Source organism: Pyrus communis, chromosome 16, assembly GCF_963583255.1.
Source record: "Pyrus communis chromosome 16, drPyrComm1.1, whole genome shotgun sequence".
NCBI lineage: Eukaryota > Viridiplantae > Streptophyta > Magnoliopsida > Rosales > Rosaceae > Pyrus > Pyrus communis.
In genome coordinates, this window is record NC_084818.1 from 15,971,669 (window position 1) to 15,994,723 (window position 23,055).

At 36.7% G+C, this 23,055-nt stretch overlaps 3 protein-coding genes across 3 annotated transcripts; 2 read left to right on the plus strand and 1 right to left on the minus strand.

Moving 5' to 3' along the window:
- Positions 1 to 663: 663 nt before the first annotated feature.
- On the minus strand, positions 664 to 4,038 carry LOC137720932 (UDP-N-acetylglucosamine transporter ROCK1-like). The gene is made up of 6 exons (XM_068460051.1): positions 3,806 to 4,038; positions 3,438 to 3,713; positions 2,980 to 3,178; positions 2,752 to 2,895; positions 1,640 to 1,714; positions 664 to 1,146 (listed from the first exon to the last, which is right to left on the minus strand). Exons 1-6 carry the CDS (start codon positions 3,934 to 3,936, stop codon positions 985 to 987), a joined length of 987 nt encoding a protein of 328 aa, XP_068316152.1. The 5' UTR covers positions 3,937 to 4,038; the 3' UTR covers positions 664 to 984.
- A 4,551-nt stretch (positions 4,039 to 8,589) lies between these two features.
- On the plus strand, positions 8,590 to 14,571 carry LOC137720770 (asparagine synthetase [glutamine-hydrolyzing] 2). Its single transcript, XM_068459885.1, has 14 exons — positions 8,590 to 8,758; positions 8,866 to 9,004; positions 9,202 to 9,297; positions 9,433 to 9,574; positions 9,886 to 9,981; positions 10,340 to 10,434; positions 10,901 to 11,062; positions 11,681 to 11,761; positions 12,169 to 12,390; positions 12,552 to 12,686; positions 13,078 to 13,152; positions 13,373 to 13,459; positions 13,741 to 13,848; positions 14,139 to 14,571. The coding sequence occupies exons 1-14, from the start codon at positions 8,679 to 8,681 to the stop codon at positions 14,367 to 14,369; spliced, it is 1,749 nt and encodes a 582-aa protein (XP_068315986.1). The 5' UTR covers positions 8,590 to 8,678; the 3' UTR covers positions 14,370 to 14,571.
- A 1,414-nt stretch (positions 14,572 to 15,985) lies between these two features.
- Positions 15,986 to 18,482, plus strand: LOC137721203 (uncharacterized). The gene is made up of 4 exons (XM_068460306.1): positions 15,986 to 16,073; positions 16,616 to 16,883; positions 17,664 to 17,808; positions 17,997 to 18,482. The coding sequence occupies exons 1-4, from the start codon at positions 15,990 to 15,992 to the stop codon at positions 18,001 to 18,003; spliced, it is 504 nt and encodes a 167-aa protein (XP_068316407.1). The 5' UTR covers positions 15,986 to 15,989; the 3' UTR covers positions 18,004 to 18,482.
- The last annotated feature ends 4,573 nt before the right edge of the window (positions 18,483 to 23,055 follow it).

Sequence of the window (23,055 nt, forward strand, 5' to 3'; positions counted from 1 at the left end):
TCTTTCTATGTTGTATGTACGTTGTAGTATTGGATGACTTAATGTTTCCTATGTGAGATCCTCGAACAGCCAAGAAATAAAATTAATACAGACGCAAGTGTAATTAGATGCTTTAAATGAATTACTTGTCAAATCTGAATGCTGAAAATCTCAAAGAATATCAAATATTCAACATCACAATCACATGCACCACAAAAGTAGATGTACACTGTCTCTAAAGTATAGACCAGTAGGATAAGTTAGCCTAAACCCTAAACCCTAAACCATAACCATATCCATTCCTCAGCAAAACAACTAAATCACACACTAAAAAGCCAAACAAAGACAGGAAACCCCTACTTTTTGTTGACTAAGTATGATATCCATGCATCGTTGATCGCGTATCGACACTGCGTTTCTGTTGACAAGAAAACGGTTTTGGTGACGCGCTCTCCCAGTCTCACTACACCTCAGAAGACGCTGTTCTTATATTCATATAGAGAGGTAATTTCACATCTTAACCGAACACGCGCGGAGGCATATCGAGAGGAGAAGGGGTGGGGGGAACCAGATGACCTCAAGTTATCCTTTGTTGCACTAGGGTTCAAGGCCATAACCAGATGACCTCAAGTTATCCTTTGTTGCACTAGGGTTCAAGGCCATAAGCTCAAATTTTCTTTCGCTTCTGGTGTCTAGCCAAATACTGACAATCTTCTATATTCCACAGTAGCAGAATTTTTATCATCTAAAAGATCTTCATTTATCTGTTGCACTATTACAACAAGAAAATATTACAATTACCGTCGTATCGGTTCCGACACGGGCCAAAGAGGTCATGCTCAAGCCAAATACAATGCGTGATTGAATTCCCTTAACTAGAAGGTAAAATCGAATAAATTCCAATAGCTCTCTACCATTCTGGCATCTATAAATTACAATATGTCCAACCATTTAAAGCCGTTTGTGATCAGGGTTAAAGTAACTCCACCGATGTTGCAATAGGATTTAAGCTTCCTTCTTTTTAACCCGGTATGGATACTTCTGGTATATTGAAATGCTGCTAGCCACGAGAGGAAGAGCCAGGAGACAATATAGTGAAGGTGGTTTCCCTTCAAAAATGAACTGCAGCATAGCGGTAACAAGAAGAGCAGAAACAATAACAAACCCCTGCAATCATGTTAGAGCTTCCGCGGTAAGTACTTTTAAAACTTAATAGGCCTTGCAAGAATATAACCGTATAAGAAGTTTGTGTAAATCTAGAGGGAGTTATCTTCCCAGCCGCTCTCACCAAAATGATCACTCAGAAACTATAAGTGTATCCCAAAGGATTAGATTAACTTACCAAACAATTCCGTATATTTTGTCAGATTTTCAAAGATATGTGAATGAAGATCAGTATAAAACTTAAGAACTAGAGAGCTATGATTGAGATATCCCGTGAATAAAGCAGATCAAGGTAACCTAGCTATTATTTTCTTAAAGTAGGTAGCATGTTGATTCTAGTGATCAAGCATAACAGTGAATTTATAAACAATGTCAGGGTTTTATTTCTCTTTGCTTTCAGCCTAAGTTTGCAACGAAATTTCAAATAAAGCTAGTAGTGAGTGAGGTTGAGAGCATCGGATAACTGCTATTGTTATCCTTGTTTTGTTAAACTTGCCTTTTTCACGCCACCAGCATAACTTGTGACTAGGCCAACAAGAATTCCACCAAGGGCATTGGACATGACTGGGATCTGGAAATAAAAACAGAACAAAAATATTATTTGGAAAGGTACACGATAACACGTGCAACGCATAGTTAACAGAGAAAACATTACATTTATTTTCTTTGCCAAGTACTATTTATTGAAAAAGTATATCTTCTAAATAATATTTGGGATGGGCGGTACTTCCTTTATTTATTTATTTTCCTTGGTGATGCAAGATGTTTCAAATACAACAAAAAAGAAGACCCAAGTATGCACCGTTTTGCTTAACGTAAGATAATTACTTCCCACAGATACAGTCCAATAATTAAAATAAGACAAAGTTTTGCACAGAAATAGAATTAGAGCCCACTAAGAGAGCAACTTAAACTTAGCAACAAATGGGAAAAAATAGACCGACTGTATAATTGTGTTTACAAAAGGGACTATATAGTTTCTATGGTTACAAATCAGACTTGAGAACACCAGGAAAGAAAAAAAGAAAAAAAGAGGAAAACAGACAACGTGCGGATGGATATCTACAGGAACAGCAAACCATAGAGAAGCAGCATGACCATCCAAAATGTTTCCCTTTGAATTGAATCCAGAGCTGATGACAAACAATAATTTCTTTCATATGACTATTATTTTTCAGTCTGCCTTCCAAACAAAACCAATGGTTTGTGGTGGTTTTGATTATTGCATGGGTGTTACTAAGCAATTAAAGAAACTCCAAGTATGTTTCGACAAGGGAATTGCAAGTTCCAAGGGATTTAGGCTAAATTAGTTAGGGAGACAGCACAAATGATTTCGAGGAGGGTTTGAAATGACTTAGATACAACGACTTTTAAGGGGCGCTCTAAATGACTACTTGAAAGCAGTCACTTGTGAATCCTTTCTATGGTATTTGTAATGATTATAGTGCAAGTAAAATCCCTCAATCTATTGTTTTTTGGTTCATTTGTAACTAACTTATCCTAATTTTCTTTGGTACTTTCAAATCCCTCATCCGAATATAGCCCCAAAGGAATCAAACAAAGATCCAAAAACTGAAGGAAAATGTTAAATACAGTGATGATCATTACCCAAGTCATCAAAGTCCATCCATAAAAAAATCCATGTATTCTGATGGCTTCTCCATCTGGAGATTTAGAGGTACTGGCCAACAGGCACAAACTTCCCACAATGGACATCTCTACTGTCATCAAATACGATGAGTGTTTCTTAACCTGGAATATAAGAGCAACAAAGTTAAATTGACGAGACTAGGAAACAGCGCCTTCAAACTACAGGATCCGAAACTTTTTGCTCACCTGGGAAGCCCATTGACACAAAGAGGATGCCAAACCTGAGAGTACAGAGGCCACCAGGACAGGAATTATCCCACTAAACAATATTTGGTCAGAACTGCCACTACCAGTCCCTTTTTTGGAGCCTTCCCCAAAACTTAAAAGAACAGCAGCCATAATCAATAAAACGAGCGCCCCAATTTGCTGAATCGATTGCTTCTGCCTACACATAACAGATTGCACTCAAATATCAATCTAATGGGTGATCTCATACACTCGGAACTCTCTGAATCAACTAACATTCAGCAAATTCATAAACTAGAAACCGAATAGCGACATATCTTAGGCTCAAACGACGACAAATTCAGTCTAATGAGTACTATATCATCAATATTCAAATGCCTTAGAGCTCTTTAAAAACTACCATAGCTACTTAACCCGGCACAAATATTCGGAGTTTACAATGCATCCATTCCACATACCTCAAAATCAAATAGGTAAAGAGAGCAGTGAAAATGATTTTAGTCTGGTTAAGCATTGAAAAGGTGAGCGAATCAAGGTTCTTGTAAGAAATCTGCAGCAAACTATTCTGCAATGCGTAAATGGAGGCGGGAAGCCCCGAGGCGGTCAGTGCACCAACCAACGTCCACTCTCTGTACACCTTCTTCAAGCTGCCGTCTCTAGCCATGAAAATTAGGGCACAGATAATCTTGGCTATCTCGCACGTCAGGACCGATGACGTCACGATCACTTCTCTACTGCGAGAAGAAATTACAGACAAAATGTACAAGTTTTAGATAATCAATCGGTGATTGGGGGATGTTAGGGATCGAGGAAGGGGTGGGAGTACCTGGTGAAGCGTTTGGAGATGAGGGGCTGAGCTCCGTACTGGAGTGTGAGTAGAAGGGAGTAGAACCAGACCCTTGAGTTTATTTTCTCTGCGCTCGGCGGTGCCGGAGCTTTTTGCTTTCCGGCCGCCATTTTTGGCGGCGACCTTGGGAGGGTGAGAGAGAGAGAAAGCGTCGGAGATTTTTCCTGTGATTTGGAATCGTCTTTTGCTGCTACTTTGGGGAAGACACGGGGGGCCGGGCAGTCCCGACTCACAGTCAAATGACGTCGTTTTGAGTACAGGTTATTTTGAAATATGAATCCTAATTATGCTTTTTTATCCTTTTTCTTTTTCTTTTTTTTCTTTTTTTTTCTTTCTTAAGGGACCAGTTTTTGTTAAAAAAAAGATCAATTGGATTTCATAGGATTAAGAAACTTAGGATTTTAATAGATTTTGTTAAGTGATGGATTATGAGACTTCTACAAAATCTATATGAATTTTGGAAGATTTGAGAAGATTCATATAACAGATTTCTGTGAATTTTGATAAATTTTACAATGTTGAATCTTGACCGCCAAATAAATCAAATGATAATAAATCTAACTAGGTTATGAATCCACCAATCAATATTTTCACACAAACCCAACTACTTCAAAGTCTCCAGCTGCACCCCCTTTCAATCTTAGTTTCTCCCCCACTTTATTCTTCACTCTTTTCCGTTCCAGCTAACCTCCCTCCTCCAAACCCCTCTATTTTCTTTTTTTTCTTTTTTTTTTTTCTTTTTTTGTCAATACTCCTCTATTCTTGTTTTCCTCGACTCTCTCTTACTCATCTTCCTTCACAACCCAATTCAAATTCCCCTTCTCTACCATGAAGAAAAAAAATTGCACAAAATTGCAAAAAGAATTGTAGAAAAATAACAGAGATAAAAGAAAAAATTGCAGAGATGAAAGAAGAAGATAAAGTGTGAGAGGAAGAGGGAGATGATCTTGGATTTGAAATCCTAAGGTGTGAGGTAGGATTCTATTTGGTCTTGGATGTATATACTTCTTGCTCTCAAATCCCACAAAATCCACAACTTAATAAAATCTTACAAAATCTTTAATTTTTCAATACACAGAGATTTGGATGGACTTTAAAAATGATTATTGAAATCTTGATTGACTACACCTAGATTTGCATGGATTCTAAAAATCCTTTAAAATCATTTGGTTGACTACAGTAGGATTTTAAAGTCTTTTAAAATCCTTCTAAATCTAAGTTTGAGTGCACCCCCCATGAATACTAATTATGTTTTTTTACTTTTTTTTTTAAAGGGACCATTTTAAAAAAAAAAAAAACAAAGAAAAAAAAAATCAATTGGTGTTTCGTTACAATAGTTCACATTTTGATACTAAAATCCTAAAAAATATTTATAACCCTTCTTTGCAAAACCCTAAATATTCATTAGCAAAACCCTGGAAAAATGTTTTTAACCCTTCTTCGCCAACTAGGGACGAAGACAGAGATCTATATATGAATGTGGTCATCCTCAAACAACAAAATTATAAATTAAAAAGCTAAATAATTTACTAAAACAATACTAATATATTAATCTATATTTCATACAACATATTACGACATCTCTCCACGCTTTTTCATTTTCTAAAAGCATTGCATGACAATTTCATTACCAATACAATCAATTATCTCTCTCTATAAAAATAGTTATCATCCATCCATAAATCTCCCAACCAATTGTTCAAAAATTTCATGGCCTAAAATGCTCTTTCAATGTTGACAGTAGCAATTGAAAGCGTTAATGCTAATATTACATGATTTTTTTTCTACCAAAAAACTGTGTGGGGTCATCTGCCCCTGCAGGGCCCAAGGTGGCTTTGTCAATGTCGCGAGCAAACATTTATTTGCCAAAAAAAATTCTTTTTTAGACAACAATATATTTACACTAAAGTAATGGAGAAATAAATTTGTATTAAACTCGTCATACACGAGATTAAAACCTAAAATCTCTTATTTACAAATGAACAAGAATTTCAATAAACTATAATATTAAGTGACACATATGCGTCAACCATTTCTTCTAAAAAAAACGGTGGCACATGCATTTTAATATTAGTTTTATTCATTAATTGGAGTCAAACTGTGACATCCCACATTGTCCAGGGGAGTGGATCTTGTAAGCCTTATATGTATATTCTCATCTTTACCTAGCACGAGGCCTTTTGGGAACTCACTAGCTTCGAAGTTCATCAGGCGAGAGCAATTCGGGCGAGAGCAATCCCAGGATGGGTGACCCACTGGGAAGTTCTCGTGTGAATTACCAGAAACAAAACCGTGAAGGTGTGGTCGAGGCCCAAAACAGACAATATCGTGCTACGGTGGAGTTGAGCTCGGGATGTGGTGGGGGAGTGAATCCTGTAAGCCTTATATGTATATTCTCATCTCTACCTAGCACAAGGCCTTTTGGGAGCTTACTAGCTTCGAGTTCCATCGGAACTTCGAAGTTAAGCGAGTTCGGGCGAGAGCATTCCCAGGATAAGTGACCCATTGGGAAGTTCTCGTGTGAGTTCCAAGAAACAAAACTGTGAGGGTGTGGTAGGGGCCCAAAGCGGACAATATCGCGCTACGGTGAAGTTGAGCCTGGGATGTGATGGGGGCTTGAGCGGGGATGTGACAGAAACAATATATGGAGTACCCAATAATATAATCATTAATTTTTATTAAACCGATATTATACTGTAATTTACAATAAGAAGGTGAAGCTAAGCTACTTGCACCGTACTTAAATTTGTGCAAATTTTTTGTAAGAAGGTGAAGTTAAGCTGTATTACTCAAAAGAAAAGAAATGCTAATAAGACTCGCTCAAAAGTATGACTCTCTACACCTCATGTTATTGTGCAAAAAATATGAGGTGACGGAGAAACCATAAAAAGTTTCACTTTTAAGAAAGTCTCCTTTATTTTATTTTTTTTAAGGAAAGGAATTCATTAAATAGAGCCCTCTACCAATTCCAGAAGCATCAAACAATAGAGCATTCAAAGCTTCAACCGGGATACAGGCATCCTAAATATGAAGATTTACAGACTTGATACCAATAGAAGTTAAAGCATCAACCACAAAGTTAGCTTTCCTAAAGATATGACACCACCTAACTTTCTGAAACACAATGGGGCACCACTTGACATCTTCAAGGATGGACCTCAAGTTCCAAGGCGTCTTGCACTTCCCTTGAACAACATTGATGATAAGTTTGGAGTCTCCCTCAACGATAATATGGGAAAAATTCTTTCTTTTCATCCAACATATATCTTCTCGGAGCGCTAAGGCCTCTGCCACATTAATGGAATTAGACCCCAAGTTCAAAGCTCTCGCAATTAGAGGGTTCCCCGTATCATTCTTGATGATAAATCCTCCAGCTGTAACCGAGTTAATGACAGACCCTCAAAATTGATTTTAACAAAAAGAAGGGTCGGCTTACAACATTTAATGATATCAATCGAGCTCAAGGTTCTAGCTCAATCACTACACTGCACATTTTCCTTAAGAGAACTCATTAGCAACTGAAATTGTCCTAATGTAAGTTTGGTTACAATTAGGATTTTCGCTTCTAAATATGATACCATTCATGTTGTCAATGCAAATTTTCGCCGTCTCTTGCTTTGACGAAACGAAAATGCATCTGTAAAATAATCAACACCTTTGATCAAAGACCTAAGCCTCACGCTCCCACAAGTGTAGGGGAAGGGGGGGGTTAGGCCAATGGATATCCGATGCCTAAATTAGTTTCTCTGAAAATAGTAAGTGTTTAGGGTTTTTTGGGATAGCAAAAGCTTACCGAAATTTGATAGAGATAAAGATATTTATAGGAGGAGTGGCTGGCTATGGTGTTCGGGTTTTACCCTACACAAGACGACATCCTATTGGTCAAGGTTTATGAAAAGAATATTTTCAAGATATTAAATAGGAAATAATATATTGCGATAATGGTGTAAATATCCTTAATTGATTTAAATAGAGATTACTTACTTGAATCGAGTCAATATTCAATTGAGAATGTATTAAAGATAGGATTTGGGTAATTAATTTATATCTTTAATGCCTTAACTCTTCCTTGTCATAGACAGGTGAGCTGTGGGCAATCGTATTCAACTGCATGGACCTTCATGGGTGTTGAGCTGCTCGATCTGAGAAGCTTGCCCATTTAATGAGGGCAATCATGTCTTTATTGGGCAAAAATTCATGCATAACCTCTATAATTTTTTGAATTACTTTAGGCTCCACACCTGTTGTTCCAGATTTGCCAGCAAACCATTAAAGCTTTGCTAAAAAATACTTAACTCCTTCTCATCCTTATGAGGAAGATTGTTCAACCAATCCACCACATTTTTAGAGCATATCTAAGCGAGTCAACATTAGCAAGTTCCACACTTGCCCAACAAAATTGCAATGTAAAAAGATATGATCCTGAATAATCACCCACGTACCATGTCAAATTACTCTTTTACACATCTCTGGCACACAGAATGCCTTTCCAAGCTATGGAATGATTTAAAGTCTACTTTAATATCTCTCTCAAAAGAAAACAAAACTGGAAGGCGGCCGTCAAAAAAGTTGTACCCACGTGTTAAAGTAAAAAAGAGTCGCCTGGCCCAAACCAGAATCTAGAATCTCAGACACCACACTAGTATCAAGTGTCAATTAAAACCCTAAATTTAAATGTGGAATCTCATCACACGGTAGTCAGCTCGTCAAAATCTACGGCCGCGATCAAAGCGAACAGATTATAAAAGCACCCGATTCCTCTGATTCCGCAGTCACAACTTTCACACTGCCATTTTCCTTCACCGTTCCGCTCCCCTCCGCTGCTATTCGCCTCGCCACCGCCACCGCCACCATGTGTGGGATTCTGGCAGTGTTCGGCTGCATCGACAACTCCCAGGCCAAGCGCTCCCGCATCATTGAACTCTCGCGCAGGTACGCATTTCCATTTCTTGCTTTTTTCCCCCACCTGAATTTTGTTTGATTTCGCCTGGATGGATGAGAGAAGAAGAAACGTTTGGGTGCGGATGAATGGATTGTAGGTTGAAGCATCGAGGTCCTGATTGGAGCGGATTGCACTGCCATGGAAATTGTTATCTTGCTCATCAACGGTTGGCGATTGTCGACCCTGCTTCTGGAGATCAGCCTCTTTACAACGAAGACAAGACCGTTGTTGTCACTGTACTCTTTCTCTCTCTCTTCTCTCTCTCTAGCGTTGTGTTGTTGGTAATTTGTAAGCATTGCATGTTCTAGTCACAACCCTGTGATTACGAACTTCGATTGATCTTGAATTGGCTGCAACATTATCCAGTTCAGATTTTTTGTAGTTTTTTTTTATTTTTTTTATGTTGGATTGATTGTTGGAGCTGTGCGTTTAGGTCAATGGTGAGATATATAACCACAAGCAATTGAGAGAAAATCTGAAGTCGCATCAGTTCCGAACCGGCAGTGACTGTGAAGTGATTGCACATCTTGTAAGTAAATGAGCAATGCTATGAATCTGGTAATGAAATTACTTTATTTAAATTGGAATAACAAAAATGGTTCCCTCTTGCATTAATTTATGTAAATTGTTTTCATATTTAACTACTACCGTTTATCTTTGGCAGTATGAAGAACACGGAGAAGAGTTTGTAGACATGTTGGACGGCATGTTTTCCTTTGTCCTCCTTGACACGAGAGACCAAAGTTTTATTGCAGCTCGAGATGCAATTGGTATCACCCCACTTTACATGGGCTGGGGTCTTGATGGTATGTACTGTGTCAGTTTCTTAAAGGCTTATTTTTATTTACGCTCTTGTAACTCCATTTTGATCTCACTTTGCCCCTTGTAACTCAAAAGTCACCACTTTACTCCTTGAAACTCGAAATTCACTCCACTTTGACTCGTGGACTCTCTCTTCTTTCTCCCTGAAACTTATAGGTCGCCTCCTAAATGAGTTTAAAATCAAGTTTCAGGGGGTATAACTAAAAATAAGCCTTTCTTAAACTCTTCTGACCAAAACAAGAAAATTACATATTATTTCCTAGACTGTTGCTTTATTATCATTATCTTTTCGCAGGATCAATTTGGTTTGCTTCAGAAATGAAAGCTTTAAGTGATGATTGCGAAAGATTCATATCTTTTCCTCCTGGGCATATTTACTCTAGCAAGCAAGGTATGTACATGCCGAGCTCTTGTTAGTAGCAATGACTTGTATTGGTGAATCATATGAGATCTGCATACAGCCCTCTTATAATGTCCTTGTCCAATTTAAGAAAAAGGTAGAAGAAATGATTCTATTTATTTAAGGAAACTAAGACATTTTGCACATACTTGGAGGGGTAGGACATGTTTTTTATCTTATTACCTTAAAAAGGTTAAATACTTGTGTACTGAGTGTTGTCCTTTTAGATTCGTATAACATGCATGTAAAATGTTGTCCCAAACAAAATATGCATGTATAATTCTCAAGTTGTGGGCCTATTAGATTTTGCATGCACTACTAATTTTATTTATCCATTTTATTTTTGCAGGAGAACTTAGAAGGTGGTACAATCCACCCTGGTTTTTGGAACAGACACCATCGGCTTCTTATGATCCCATAGTTTTACGTAAGGCTTTTGAGAAGGTATGCAATGAAGAACTTTACATTTCTGTTTTCTTTACTATAGTTTATGAGTTAGTGGCAATATTTGTAAAGAATCAAATTCCATTTTTGCATTTTTTGTTTTGAGAAGCGTGTTACTTGGACAAATATACCTATCATATAAATTATTTCTTTCATTTACTCATAACCTTGTTCGTGCATTTGGTTATGCTATGCTGGGTGAATTAAGATGGATCGAAAAAAAAAAGTTGTATCAATTTTGTGTTATCCCTTCTCCCTAGTGGGGCCTCATGTCATAATATCAGTGTATTAGTTTATTTTAACTCAAGGCTAGGAATGGTCTTCAGATAAGTGGTTTGTACAGATGAATTTGAATCTATTTAAGACCAGGTAGTAGGTCAAATTGTCCTGCGCATCTCACTCTTATACCACGTTTATTGTATATAATTTCTAATTTGTCTTCTACTTCGGTACTGAAATCTTGTAGGCTGTGGTGAAGAGACTTATGACAGATGTACCATTCGGTGTTCTTTTGTCTGGAGGACTGGACTCATCACTTGTTGCTGCTGTGGCCTGTCGCTATTTGGCTGATTCAGAAGCTGCATGTCAGTGGGGATCACAGTTACACACTTTTTGCATTGGCTTGGAGGTAATCTTTTTAGATTGCCAAAATTGGTGCTTACTCAATGTAGTGCTATCTTGTTTAGATAGCCAAATGTGATGCCCTCTCAAGGTCCCCACCCCTTCCCCTTTTTTCCCAGTTCTCTTGACAGCGTGGCTTGGTCAATTGGAGTACCACATCTGTTCACTTTGCGTACAAAAGATGTGTGTTTAGATAATGTTATATCTTCATGCTGCGAATCTGTTTTTTATCCTTTTAAAAACTTGTACAGAACTTGATTTCCAGTTTGAAATAAGTATGTATTACACTTTGTAGTAAAAAAAATCAGAAAAGGGTGGGCTTCGTCCGTTTGTTATGCCTAATGACATCAAAATCTCACTGATAAATAGTTGTACTCTGACACATTTATGTCTATAATGAGCAGTTGAGCTGTTAATACGTTTATGATATCTCTATACTTGTATGGTTCATTAAAGTGGCAAGTTCAAAGAAATAAAAGGTCCTTGTTGTAGATGCTTAATCGTCTTTCACATGTAAATTCTGGCACCGGAGAGATTTAGACACTTTATTGCAATCAATATTTTACGAGGCTTTATCTAGTGATGGTTTTTCTCTACATTTAAATGCTACATTTTCAATCTTCAGAAATCACCAGATTTGAAAGCAGCGAGAGAAGTTGCAGAGTATCTTGGGACTCGTCATCATGAGTTTCACTTTACTGTCCAGGTAATTGATGAAAGATGCTAGAGGAACATTTCTACTAAGGCTTAAGTTTATGTCTGAAATTTAGGAATCAGTTGATCTGTTTAGGGATTGAATTTTAAGGTAAATTTGCGATTCCAAAACTTTGTTATCCTTTGTATTTAATGATTTTGAATTGCTTATGATAGCCTTCACAGTATTGGTATATTGATTAAAAATACAAAATTGTGTTTATACCGATTTTGTTTCTCCATAAAATTTTCTGTCTTTGTCTTTCTTTTCTTGTATTCATTTCTATACTTTTTTCTATTTTCTACATTAATTGTTTCTTGAGGAAACTTTGTCCTGCATCCGTAATCTGAGGACAAAAACACGGATCTACATTCCTAAGATTCACACAAATAATTCATCTTTTTACTTTGATGTTTCAGGAAGGCATAGATGCACTTGAGGAAGTTATTTACCATACTGAAACATATGATGTAACGACTATCAGAGCTAGCACTCCCATGTTTCTTATGTCTCGAAAAATTAAATCTTTGGGAGTAAAGATGGTTCTTTCTGGGGAAGGTTCAGATGAAATTTTTGGAGGTTACTTGTATTTCCATAAGGCACCAAACAAGGAGGAGTTTCACCAAGAAACATGTCAGAAGGTACCCCACGAAACCATCTCTTCCCCTAGTTGTTTCTTTTCTGTTTCATTTGAGGCAAATGGTTATGTACTTTCAACATTTGTGAAAGAAAATTTCCTACTTATTTGATGGCCATTTTGACATTTTTTTCCCCTTCTTGAACTGTTGTAACTACTGGACAGATTAAAGCTCTTCATCTGTATGACTGTCTGAGGGCCAATAAATCAACTTCAGCTTGGGGTGTTGAGGCCCGTGTGCCCTTTTTAGATAAAGCTTTCATCAATATTGCCATGAACATTGATCCAGAATGGAAAATGGTATAGCACATATATCGCTGGTATTTCCCTTTATTTCCAAGTTTTTATGTAGCAGCTCATGTATCATATACCAAGTCTACTACTATTATTTGGCATAGCGGCTTCCATCCATAAAACAAAGTTAAAGAATGCCTCGGTCTCGTTGTATTCTTTAATTTTACACCCATTTTATTCATTCCTAGGCGCGAGACCTGTCATATTGGTTTGTTTCATTGTATGTAACAGAGAGTTTTGGTGGTCTCTGCTCACTCTTTTAGATTTATGTTCCTATAGTTGCGCTTTTGAAATTTTTGGGATTATATTGATTATTATTTTTTCCTTCCCCTTACAAAATCAAACTAAAAGTTATCATTGGCTTCCTACATCTAAATATTTGCACATTTAATTGCAGATCAGGCCTGGGAGAATTGAGAAGTGGGTCTTACGCAATGCATTTGACGATGATCAAAAGCCATATTTGCCAAAGGTCTGTAACTTTTGGCTTTTGTGTCAGTAATCGTGTTCTGCATGATACAAAATGTTCAATATGTAATATACATACACACAATTTTCAAGTATGGATGGTGAGAGGCGGGCTCTCAGCAGTGCATGGTTGGTTGACCAGCCACTCACACTCTGCAGTGTGGCGGTGCCCTATTTGTGCAATATATAGCTAACTTGTTTGTACCTTGTGTTTTTTGTTATAGCACATATTGTACCGGCAGAAGGAACAGTTCAGTGATGGCGTTGGCTACAGTTGGATTGACGGCTTGAAAGATCATGCAAACTGTCAAGTAAGCATGACCTTAAGTTAGAGTTATCTTTTTGAATGGAAATCCGTTGTCGTCTGTGTATTCTGCCACTTGCCAGGTTATTAATTTGGACTGTTGATTAGGCATGTCCTTTCTGAATTTGTGCTCCAAATCGAGAGTTTAATGACAGAACATGTCATTGCATTTCAATTTAGAGTTCTGTCTGTACTTTGTTCCAAACCAGAGTCAGAAAACATTATAGATGCTTCTTCTTTATCTGCATATAATTAATTAATCGTCTTTTGTTTCTTGTAACTGGACAGGTAACAGATTCAATGCTGAGCAATGCTAGCTTCGTTTACCCTGAAAACACTCCTACGACAAAAGAAGCATACTATTACCGGACAATATTTGAGAAATTCTTTCCAAAGGTGAGATACAAATTCTAAGAATAGCCAAGGAGGCTTGGCTACATGAAAGAGATTTATTCACTCGCTTTATCATTATATCTCGCTTCATTTTTGTTTTTTCGTTTTTTTGTTTATCATGATGGAGTTGGTGAAAGATTTCTCTGCACGCTATATTCTAGTACCAAGCATGCCAATAGTATCTAATGAGAGTAGGACGGGCATGCCATTTCTTTGCTCTCATCTTTAATCGTGCACCTTGATGAAAAATGGATAATGGTTGATTGAATTGACTATTTGCCATTTGTGAACAGAATGCTGCCAGATCAACAGTTCCGGGTGGTCCAAGTGTGGCGTGCAGTACAGCAAAAGCTGTGGAATGGGATGCAGAATGGTCAAAAAATCCTGATCCATCTGGCCGTGCTGCACTTGGTATTCATACAGCTGCATACGAGGAAGCAGGGGATGCAGAAAACGGAAATGTTGTAAGTGGCTCTAAAAAAGTAGGAGAAGGGGTTGTAGAGAAAGCTGCGGCGGTTGTTTGAGTTCAACTCAATTTCAAAATTACGGGTTCAGGTCTTAGCTGTAGTTAATTTGTTCATGTCTTGGTATTGGTTTCTATTCTTACACGTTTAAAAGATTGTCTTAGTTGGTATTTGTTTTGCGTATAAGAAACACATTGTGAACCAGTATGGTATTTACAATGATTACTATCTAATCAAAATCCTAAGGTGGTGTTTATGTACATCGAGTGACTTTTATGTACAAATACCAATATGGTATTCTTACACGTTTAATTACGCTGCCCAGATAGCGTAATTAACCTTTTGGTAAGGTGATGGTACAACCACCATCACCCTCACCACCAGAGAAGAAGAATGCCATTGAACCCATGCTAATGCCAATCAAGATGGCCACCTGCATCGACGTCATTAATAATGAAGTAATAAATTAATAAGAAATTAACCTCCAAAGTTCCATATCTCAAGGAATAGTTACTGAGGCAAGATGAATCTCACAATATTAAGAACCTAAAATGCATATATGTTCACCCAATACCAATGGAGATTCAAGATGAATCCACTTCCACCGATTCCAGCCACCGCACGGCTCCGGCACTGTACTTACTCCACGGTTTAGATTAGATTAGAAAATCACTAGAGAAGAAACAGGACGGGATGGGGGCGGGTTTAAAACTTAGAAAGCATGGCCCCCCGAACCCCGTCCGTTTATAATATAAGTTATAACTAGTCTTTTGTTATACGCGTACGACTGTGATAATTGACTATTTTGATTTTTTTTATTTGCAAAAACAAAAAAGCAAAATAATAATATATCTAAGCAGGGGTTTTTTTTTTGTGAATTTTTTTTATTTTATCTGAAAATTGGGAGAAGGCAATTTTAAAATTACTAATGTTTCACCAACTGTTGGTTTCTCCCTATGAATGGATTGGATTGAATAAGGCAGGCGACTTAGGGGAGATCATGATAATTCAACTTCCCAGTTCAGAGGCTTCTCGTGCACACTCGACTCTCCCTTTCCCTGACTGGTCCTCTCCTTTCTCAGAGCCAGCTCCGTCCACCGTTCATCCTTCGTCGTCCTGACTGGCTGATGCCTCTCGTCCATCTCTCAGACTCCCTGAACTCCGCTTCTCCGACCACCAGGCACAACCATCATCTCCTCTCAAGTTTCAACTCCCGACTCCGACTCCGACCACCATCATCTCAAGGTATGGAACTATGGATGGGTGGACGTGAGTGATGAGTTTTGGGAGGGTTAAGGGCTGGTTTGGTATTGTTGTGCTTTGAAAAAAAAATTGATTCTGCTGATTTATGAGAATAAGCGACTGTGAAATAAAGCAGCAGAGTGTTTGGTAAACTTTTTTGTAAAAATGCTTTTGAAAAAAAAAAACAGTATTATAGTGTTTGGTAAACTTTTATGTAAAACAGATGTGAAAAAAAGCCGATTTTTCAAAGCTGGGTTTTGCAGCTTCTTGTTTTTGGCTTTTTTTCACCCAAAACTGTGAAAAAAAGCTGAAGCTAAATGTTTACCAAACACAAAAACAGCATCCATTTTTTTTGATACCACATCACCAAACCAGGTCTAAGTAGTACTAGGCATAGCCATATAATTGCTTAAGTTTCAGAATACAATTAGGTGGAGAATGGATGAGACCATGAAGCAATTCCAGAAAAGCTTAATTGAACTCGAGACTGAAGCTGAGCATCTCCTCCTAGCTCGAAACCAGGTAATTTATACCTCTAGCTTCTTCTTTACAGACTTGTATGTTTTACCGTTAACAAAGATAAATTTTGAGAAGTTGCTGTGAAGTTGGAAAGTCTGAATTCAAGCACGATGTCAACTGTACATTTCATAAGTTTCAGTAATGAATGATTAGATTAAAGGATTGGAAAGTTTCAATAACAAATGGTTTGATTAAATGATTGGAACCATAAGATTATTATTTTAGATATTGCAGCCCATATGAAACTGTCTGGAAAAATTAATCTATTACAATTTAGTTACTTGTCAACATTAAAAAAAACCCTTGTTACCCAGCTTAATTTTTCAAAATTCCCTTGGTCGGTTGGTCCCTTTCTAACTGATATATTTATGTTGGGTTTTGTTAAACCGTCATTCCCAGTAGTGTTTATTTTTTTCGGTCAACAATCCCAGTGCAGTTGAGTGGCTTTATTATGTGAACTAATTCAGTTTTGTTAAAGTTAGTATTCTATTGTGTCGTGTTAGTAACACAATGGATATTTGGTGTTTGTTATGATGGAAACGCAGATGATTGAAAATGACAGGGTGAGGAATGGGAACAGAGAAGCACTTACATCTCTGAGGAAGATAGCTCGGACAACCAAAACTAGTGTTCCATCTCCTTTTGAGTCAATAATGAAGGAGATTGGGGGGCCTCAATCAAGACCTCTGGTGAAGGAGGTATGCCCTACCTGTGGCAACCATGATTCAAATGAGCGCACTTGGATGATGTTCCCGGGAACTGATGTCTTTGCAAGGATTCCATTTCATGCTGCCCATACCATCTTGGAGACAGGTTTTCTCTCAAGCTGCTTTTTATTTTTCTTTTTATGCAACTAATTGGGACATATACCCAACTGTATTATTAAGAAGTGCAACTCTTTCACATATCAATATATTCATATAACCATGTATCACGAAGGATTAATGAATAATCTCGAGTGTCCACTGTAGTAGCCCTTGTGAGCAAAACGGGTTAAATAAACTATGTAGCATCTTTAAACAAATTGGTTGAGCTATTTATGAATTCTTAAACCTTTGAAGCTCTAGTGTTTTGTTTAAAAGGCCTATAGATGTTCGTGAAGATGCCATCTTCCCTGATGCAACTTCTATTTATCTTACAAAAGGAAGCTATGCTTCAGATTACATTGGCAAATTTGAAATAAGATCAGAGGGATTTTTTCAGCATTAAGTTTTTGTTATTAACTCAGTTTCTCCTACTGAAAAGTTTCAAACTTTTAATGTGTCAGACTGGATAGTGTTCTTGCTTGTCAATCATAATTTCTCAAACTTAACCATTGACGCTTCTTAGAGGAATTCATTCGAGTTTCTAGACGCTTCTTAGATGTTCGTGTTTTGCTGCGTTGCTGTCCTGTCTCTTATTGCTGCCAAAGTTGGGAAGTATGGCTCATGAACTCTCAGAATTCATGAGTTGTCATCTGTGCCTTCTTATAAAAAATATATGTTTTTATAGATTTAAATAATTTTATAAGTCGAATGCTTTGTAGCTTCATTATTTACTTTTCAGAAAGAAAAAAAAGATTCTGAACTTTTTGCTATTACCTTTGGGATGCAGAACAAGAGCAACTTGATTTAGACTCTAGAAGGTTGCAAGGCATTGTGAAGGAAAAATCCCTTGTGATTTCGGACAAAGGTGCCCTTGCTGACAAGATCTGTCCGGGTGTGCTGAAGTCCTTGGTAACCCTGACAGACAAACCAAAGTGAGTTGTGCTTGATGCATTAATATTCAATTCTGTTATAACCTCACATCCACCCCCAAGTAAGGAGAAAACGAATGAACGTTAATCACTCTGGCTATCATCACAGACAGAGCTCTGTGTGGGCTAGTGTTTATAATTTTTCCAGTGTAGCTCTAGTGCTGTTAACATCAGAATTTTCTTCGAAACAGGGATTGATTGGAATGGAAAAGCTAGCAATTGTCACTACTTGTGGAATAGGAAAAGTGTGATGTATCTTATTTAGATTTCACCTCCCCCTTACTTGTGTTACAAAAAGTTGTGATATGATGTGTGGTGTAAGCAAACTGTGTTTCTTTCGCTGCGGCGGAGGACAAGCGTGCTTGTCTTGGGAAGGAGAGGAACTGAACCATGGATCACTTTGCAGGCAGAGTGGCACAAGAAATGGTGGGTTTTTTTTTCTGCACTTGTATTGTTGTTGAGTTGATTTCTCGTAGTTTTGTGGGCACTCTAGTATAACGCAATACAAGCGTGATAGGTTATTAGCCGTCAATCCAGATGGATATAACTATGAATCAACATCTGTTGAAAGTCTAAATTTGGTTGACATAGGATACCGTAGCAGTGGCATTTTGTTTACGGAAGTCGTCATTGACACATCTTTCCTTAGCCGCTCGCTCTATTTGAGAGTTTGTCAAGTACGGACCGGCTCATACCATGAACATGATCGTTGGAATATTCGTTGGATTTTTGGCGTATTAGTCATTGACTTGTTAACGAAGAATTCAACAACGATGAATCTTAGTCATAGTTTGAGCTTGAGATCCATAATCGTTAAAATAGTTATTAGATTTTTGGCTTGTTAGTCATTGACTTTTTTGCTAATAATCTAATTGACTTTTTTGCTAATAATCTAACGGCCATGATCCATTTATTAAACTTTGCACTAAGAAAGTGGAACATAGCTGACAAGGCATTTGTGGGAACACTCTTTGAATATTTTTTGCAAGCATAGGTAAGCAAAAAGTATTGAAGTGTTGTCAAACTGATGGTGTGTGCAGTGGAATAAATAAAATAAGACACAAAATTTACGAGGTTTCTCTACAGTCAGTATGATTGGAGTACGTCCTCGGAGCAGCAGTGATGCTTTCATTATAATTTAGAATAATAAGAGTACAAAATAACTCCCTCTATTATCTCTTCTCCGCTCCCTCTCTTTTCTCTCTTCCTCTTCCGTGAGCCTTGTGGCTTCTATCTGTTTGCTCTCATCCTCAACATTTCTTTTTATAGGCACAGATGATAGTGCTTGCTGCCAGCTAAGCTACAGTGTTCTAAAGTGGTTGATATAGTCATTCATTACGTCATTTAGTGGTCAGCCACCAATGTTTACAACATAAAGGATTTTTTTTTTTTAATTTTATTTATTAACTTGAGAAGGCATTCCACTAGAGCAATTCACCGTGGGTTAATCCCCTAGGGAATTGGCTCTTTAATCCCCAAAGGTAACAATTCAATACTCATGCCATTTAATGTAAAGTATAATTAATCAGATATGATTCAAGATGATAATCAAGAAGGATTATACAGTTGTTAACTGATTGAATTTCTTTTGTTACTTGATTTTATGGCTTTAGGTAACCATTTATGTAGGAGAAGAAAATTAATATCATTCTTTTCTTTTTGTTTTTTTGCCTTTTATTTGGGAAACTCTGTTTGTGTTGCTTTGTTATTGTCTTTGAAAGGAAGAGAGGTGTTTTTTTTTTTTTTTTTTTTTTTTAAAGATAATTTAAATTTGTACTTTGTAGTTCGATATGGATGGATATTTGAATCTGTACTAGCAACCATTCGGAAAGAATTGAAAACTTATTATAATTGTATCAATGTATATTTTCAAGAAACCATGCTCAGGTTGTTGTCTTAGTGGACTTTGCAGATTATGGTCTTTTGTTTCAATTGATTTTATATTTTTTCTTTTCTTTTTGGGTTTGTATTGATTGAACTTACTAGCATTTGACCTTGTATATATTATTGGAAATCCTAGGGTACTTGTGACTTCCGAAAGAACAAATGGCAGCAAGAAAGAAAGCATTTTCAACAGTCCAAGAGGTTTTTGAGACGCATGGTGCCATAACCCTTGAAACTCCACTTTTGGAATTGAGAGAAACCTTTACGGCAAAATATGGGAAAGATTGGGAATCGATTGATGATCTTCCCGAAGAGGTATTTCTCAGTTTCAACTGTTGTCAACTTGAGGGAAGTTTTGTTTTTATTTCTAGTAGCTAATTTCAATGTTTTTCTTGTTGTGACTCGTACAAATGTAGTGTGAAGAGAGACGCGGGTTAAAGGCTTAACTCAGTTTGATTCTTAGCACACACTCTATTTTATCCAAAGATTACTCTTTTTTATACTTGGAGGTCTTTGATGATCTTTAGTATTTCCAAAGATGGTACATTATTCCAACCAAGAACAACATTCCTGAGAATAATAAATTTCAACTAACAAACGAAATTCAATTAGTTAACAACAGTACAATCCTTCTTGATTATCATCCTGAATCACATCTGATCAATTATACTTTACATTAAATAACACAAACACAGTTCCCCAAATAAAGAGGTAAAAAATAATAATAATAAAGAAAGCTGGAAATTTTCTCCTACATGATGAATAAATGGTTACCTAAAGCCACAAAATCAAGTAACAAACAAAATTCAATCAGTTAACAATAGTATAATTCTTCTTGATTATCATCTTGAATCATACGTGATCATTATACTTTACATTAAATGGCATGAGCATTAGATCTTGCCATTGGAAGTCTTCCACTCTCATTGCTTTCTATTGTTATCTCCGCCATTGTCGAAGCTCAGAGGAGGAGAGAGAGAAAGACTGTGAGGGGTAATAGCCGGGTTTTGAGGTAGGGATTTTCTTTATGTGCGCTAGGGTTCCACTTTCACAGTGTCGAGAAAATAGGGCTTAGGGCACAAGGTAATTGGCCTGATATAATAAAACTGCAAGAGAGCTGGTAATGAGAGTGGAAGACTTCCAAAGGTAAGATTGTAGTGCCATTTATGTAAAGTATAATTGATTAGATGTGATTGAAGATGATACTCAAGAAGGATTATACTATTGTAATTGATTGGGTTTCGTTTGTTACTTGAAATTTCTTTATTATTCTCAGAAATGTTGTTCTTGGTTAAAATAATCTATCATCTTTCGAAATACTAAAAGATAACTGAAGACATCCAAGTACAAAAAGAGTGATCTTTGGCTAAAATAGAGTGTGTGCTAAAAATCAAACCGAGTTAGGCTTTTATCCCCACCCCCTCGTCACACTGCATTTGTATGAGTCACCACAAGAAAAACATCGAAATTATAAAAACAAAAATCCACTTAAGTTGACAACAATTGAAACTGGGAAATACCTTTTTAGGAAGATCATAAATCGATTCCCAAGTTTCCACATAGTTTCCCATGAGGGTTTCTCTCAAATCCAATAGTGGAGTTCAAGGGTTGTGGCACCATGCATCTCAAAGACCTCTTGGAGTGTTGAAAATGTTTTCATTCTTACTGCCATTTGTTTTCCGGAAGTCATAAGTACCCTAGGATTTCTAATAATATAAACAGGGTCAGAATGCTAGTAAGTCTACTCATCACAAACCCAAAAAGAGAAAAAAAATCATAAAATTGGTTGAAACAAAAGATCATATTCTGCCAAGGCAACAGAGACAGCAACCATAGTATGGTTTCTTGGAAATATACATTAACAATTATAATAAGTTTTCAATTCTTTCCATATGATTACTTTTATAGATTCAAACATCTATCTGTATTGAACTACAAAGGACAAAGTTAAATTATCTTAAAAAAAAAAACTCCCTTCCTCTCAAAGACAATAACAAAGTAACACAGTTTCCCAAATAAAAAGGTTAAAAAAAATGACATCCATTTTCTTCTACATGTCGAATAAATGGTTACTTAAAGCCACAAAATCAAGTAACAACAAAATTCAATCAATTAACAATAATATAATCCTTCTTGATTATCATCTTAAATCATATCTGATCATTACAGTATGAGTACCAGAATCTTACCTTTGGAAGTCTTCTACTCTCATTGCTTCTATTGCTATATCCGCCATTTTCGGAGCTTAGAGAGAGACTGTGTGAAGGGTTGTAGTTGGGTTTTGAGGTAAGGTTTTTCTATATGAGTGTAATGGTTCCACTAACGTCGAGAAAATTGGGCTTAGGGCACACAGTAATTGGCCTGATATAATGAAACTGCAAGAGATCCATTTAATGTAATGAGAGTGGAAGACTTCCAAAGCTAAGATTCCAGTGTTCATGTCATTTAATGTAAAGTCTAATTGATCGGATGTGATTCAAGATCATAATCGAGGAGGATTATACTGTTGTTAGTTGGTTGAATTTCGTTTGTTACTTGAAATTTATTATTCTCAGGAATATTGTTCTTGGTTACAATAATCTATCATCTTTGGAAATACTAAAAGATTATCAAAGATATTTAAGTACAAAAAGAGTGATCTTTGGCTAAAATAAAGTTTGTACTAATAATCAAACCAAGTTAAGCTTTTATCCCCACTACCTTTTCACACTGCATTTGTATGAGTCACGACCTGAAAAACATTGAAATTTACTTAAAAAAAATAAAAACAAAAACAAAACTCCACTTGAGTTGACAACGGTTGAAACTGAGAAATACCTCGTCAAGAGGATCATAAATCTATTCCCAATCTTTCCCATATTTTGCCGTGAGGGTTTCTCTCAGTTCCAAAGGTGGAGTTTCAAGGGATGTGGCACCATGCATCTCAAAGAACTCTTGAACTATTGAAAATGCTTTCTTTCTTGCTGCCATTTGTTCTTTTAGGAAGTCACAAGTACCCTAGGATGTCCAATAATATATACTAGGTCATAATGCTAGCAAGTCCACTCAGAACAAAAGCCAAACAAACAAAAAACAAAAAAAAAAAAATCATAAAATCAGTTGAAAAAAAAAAAACCACAGTTTCCCAAATAAAAAGGTAACCAAAAAAAAACAAAAAAAAAAAAACAAAATGGAATGACCTTAATTTTCTTCTCTTACATATCGAATAAACAGTTACCTAAAGCAACAAAATCAAGTAACAAATGAAATTCAATCAATTAATGACAATATAATCCTTCTTGATTATCATCTTGAATCATATTTGATCAATTATACTTACATGAAATGGCATGAGTACCGGAATCTTACCTTTGGAAGTCTTCCACT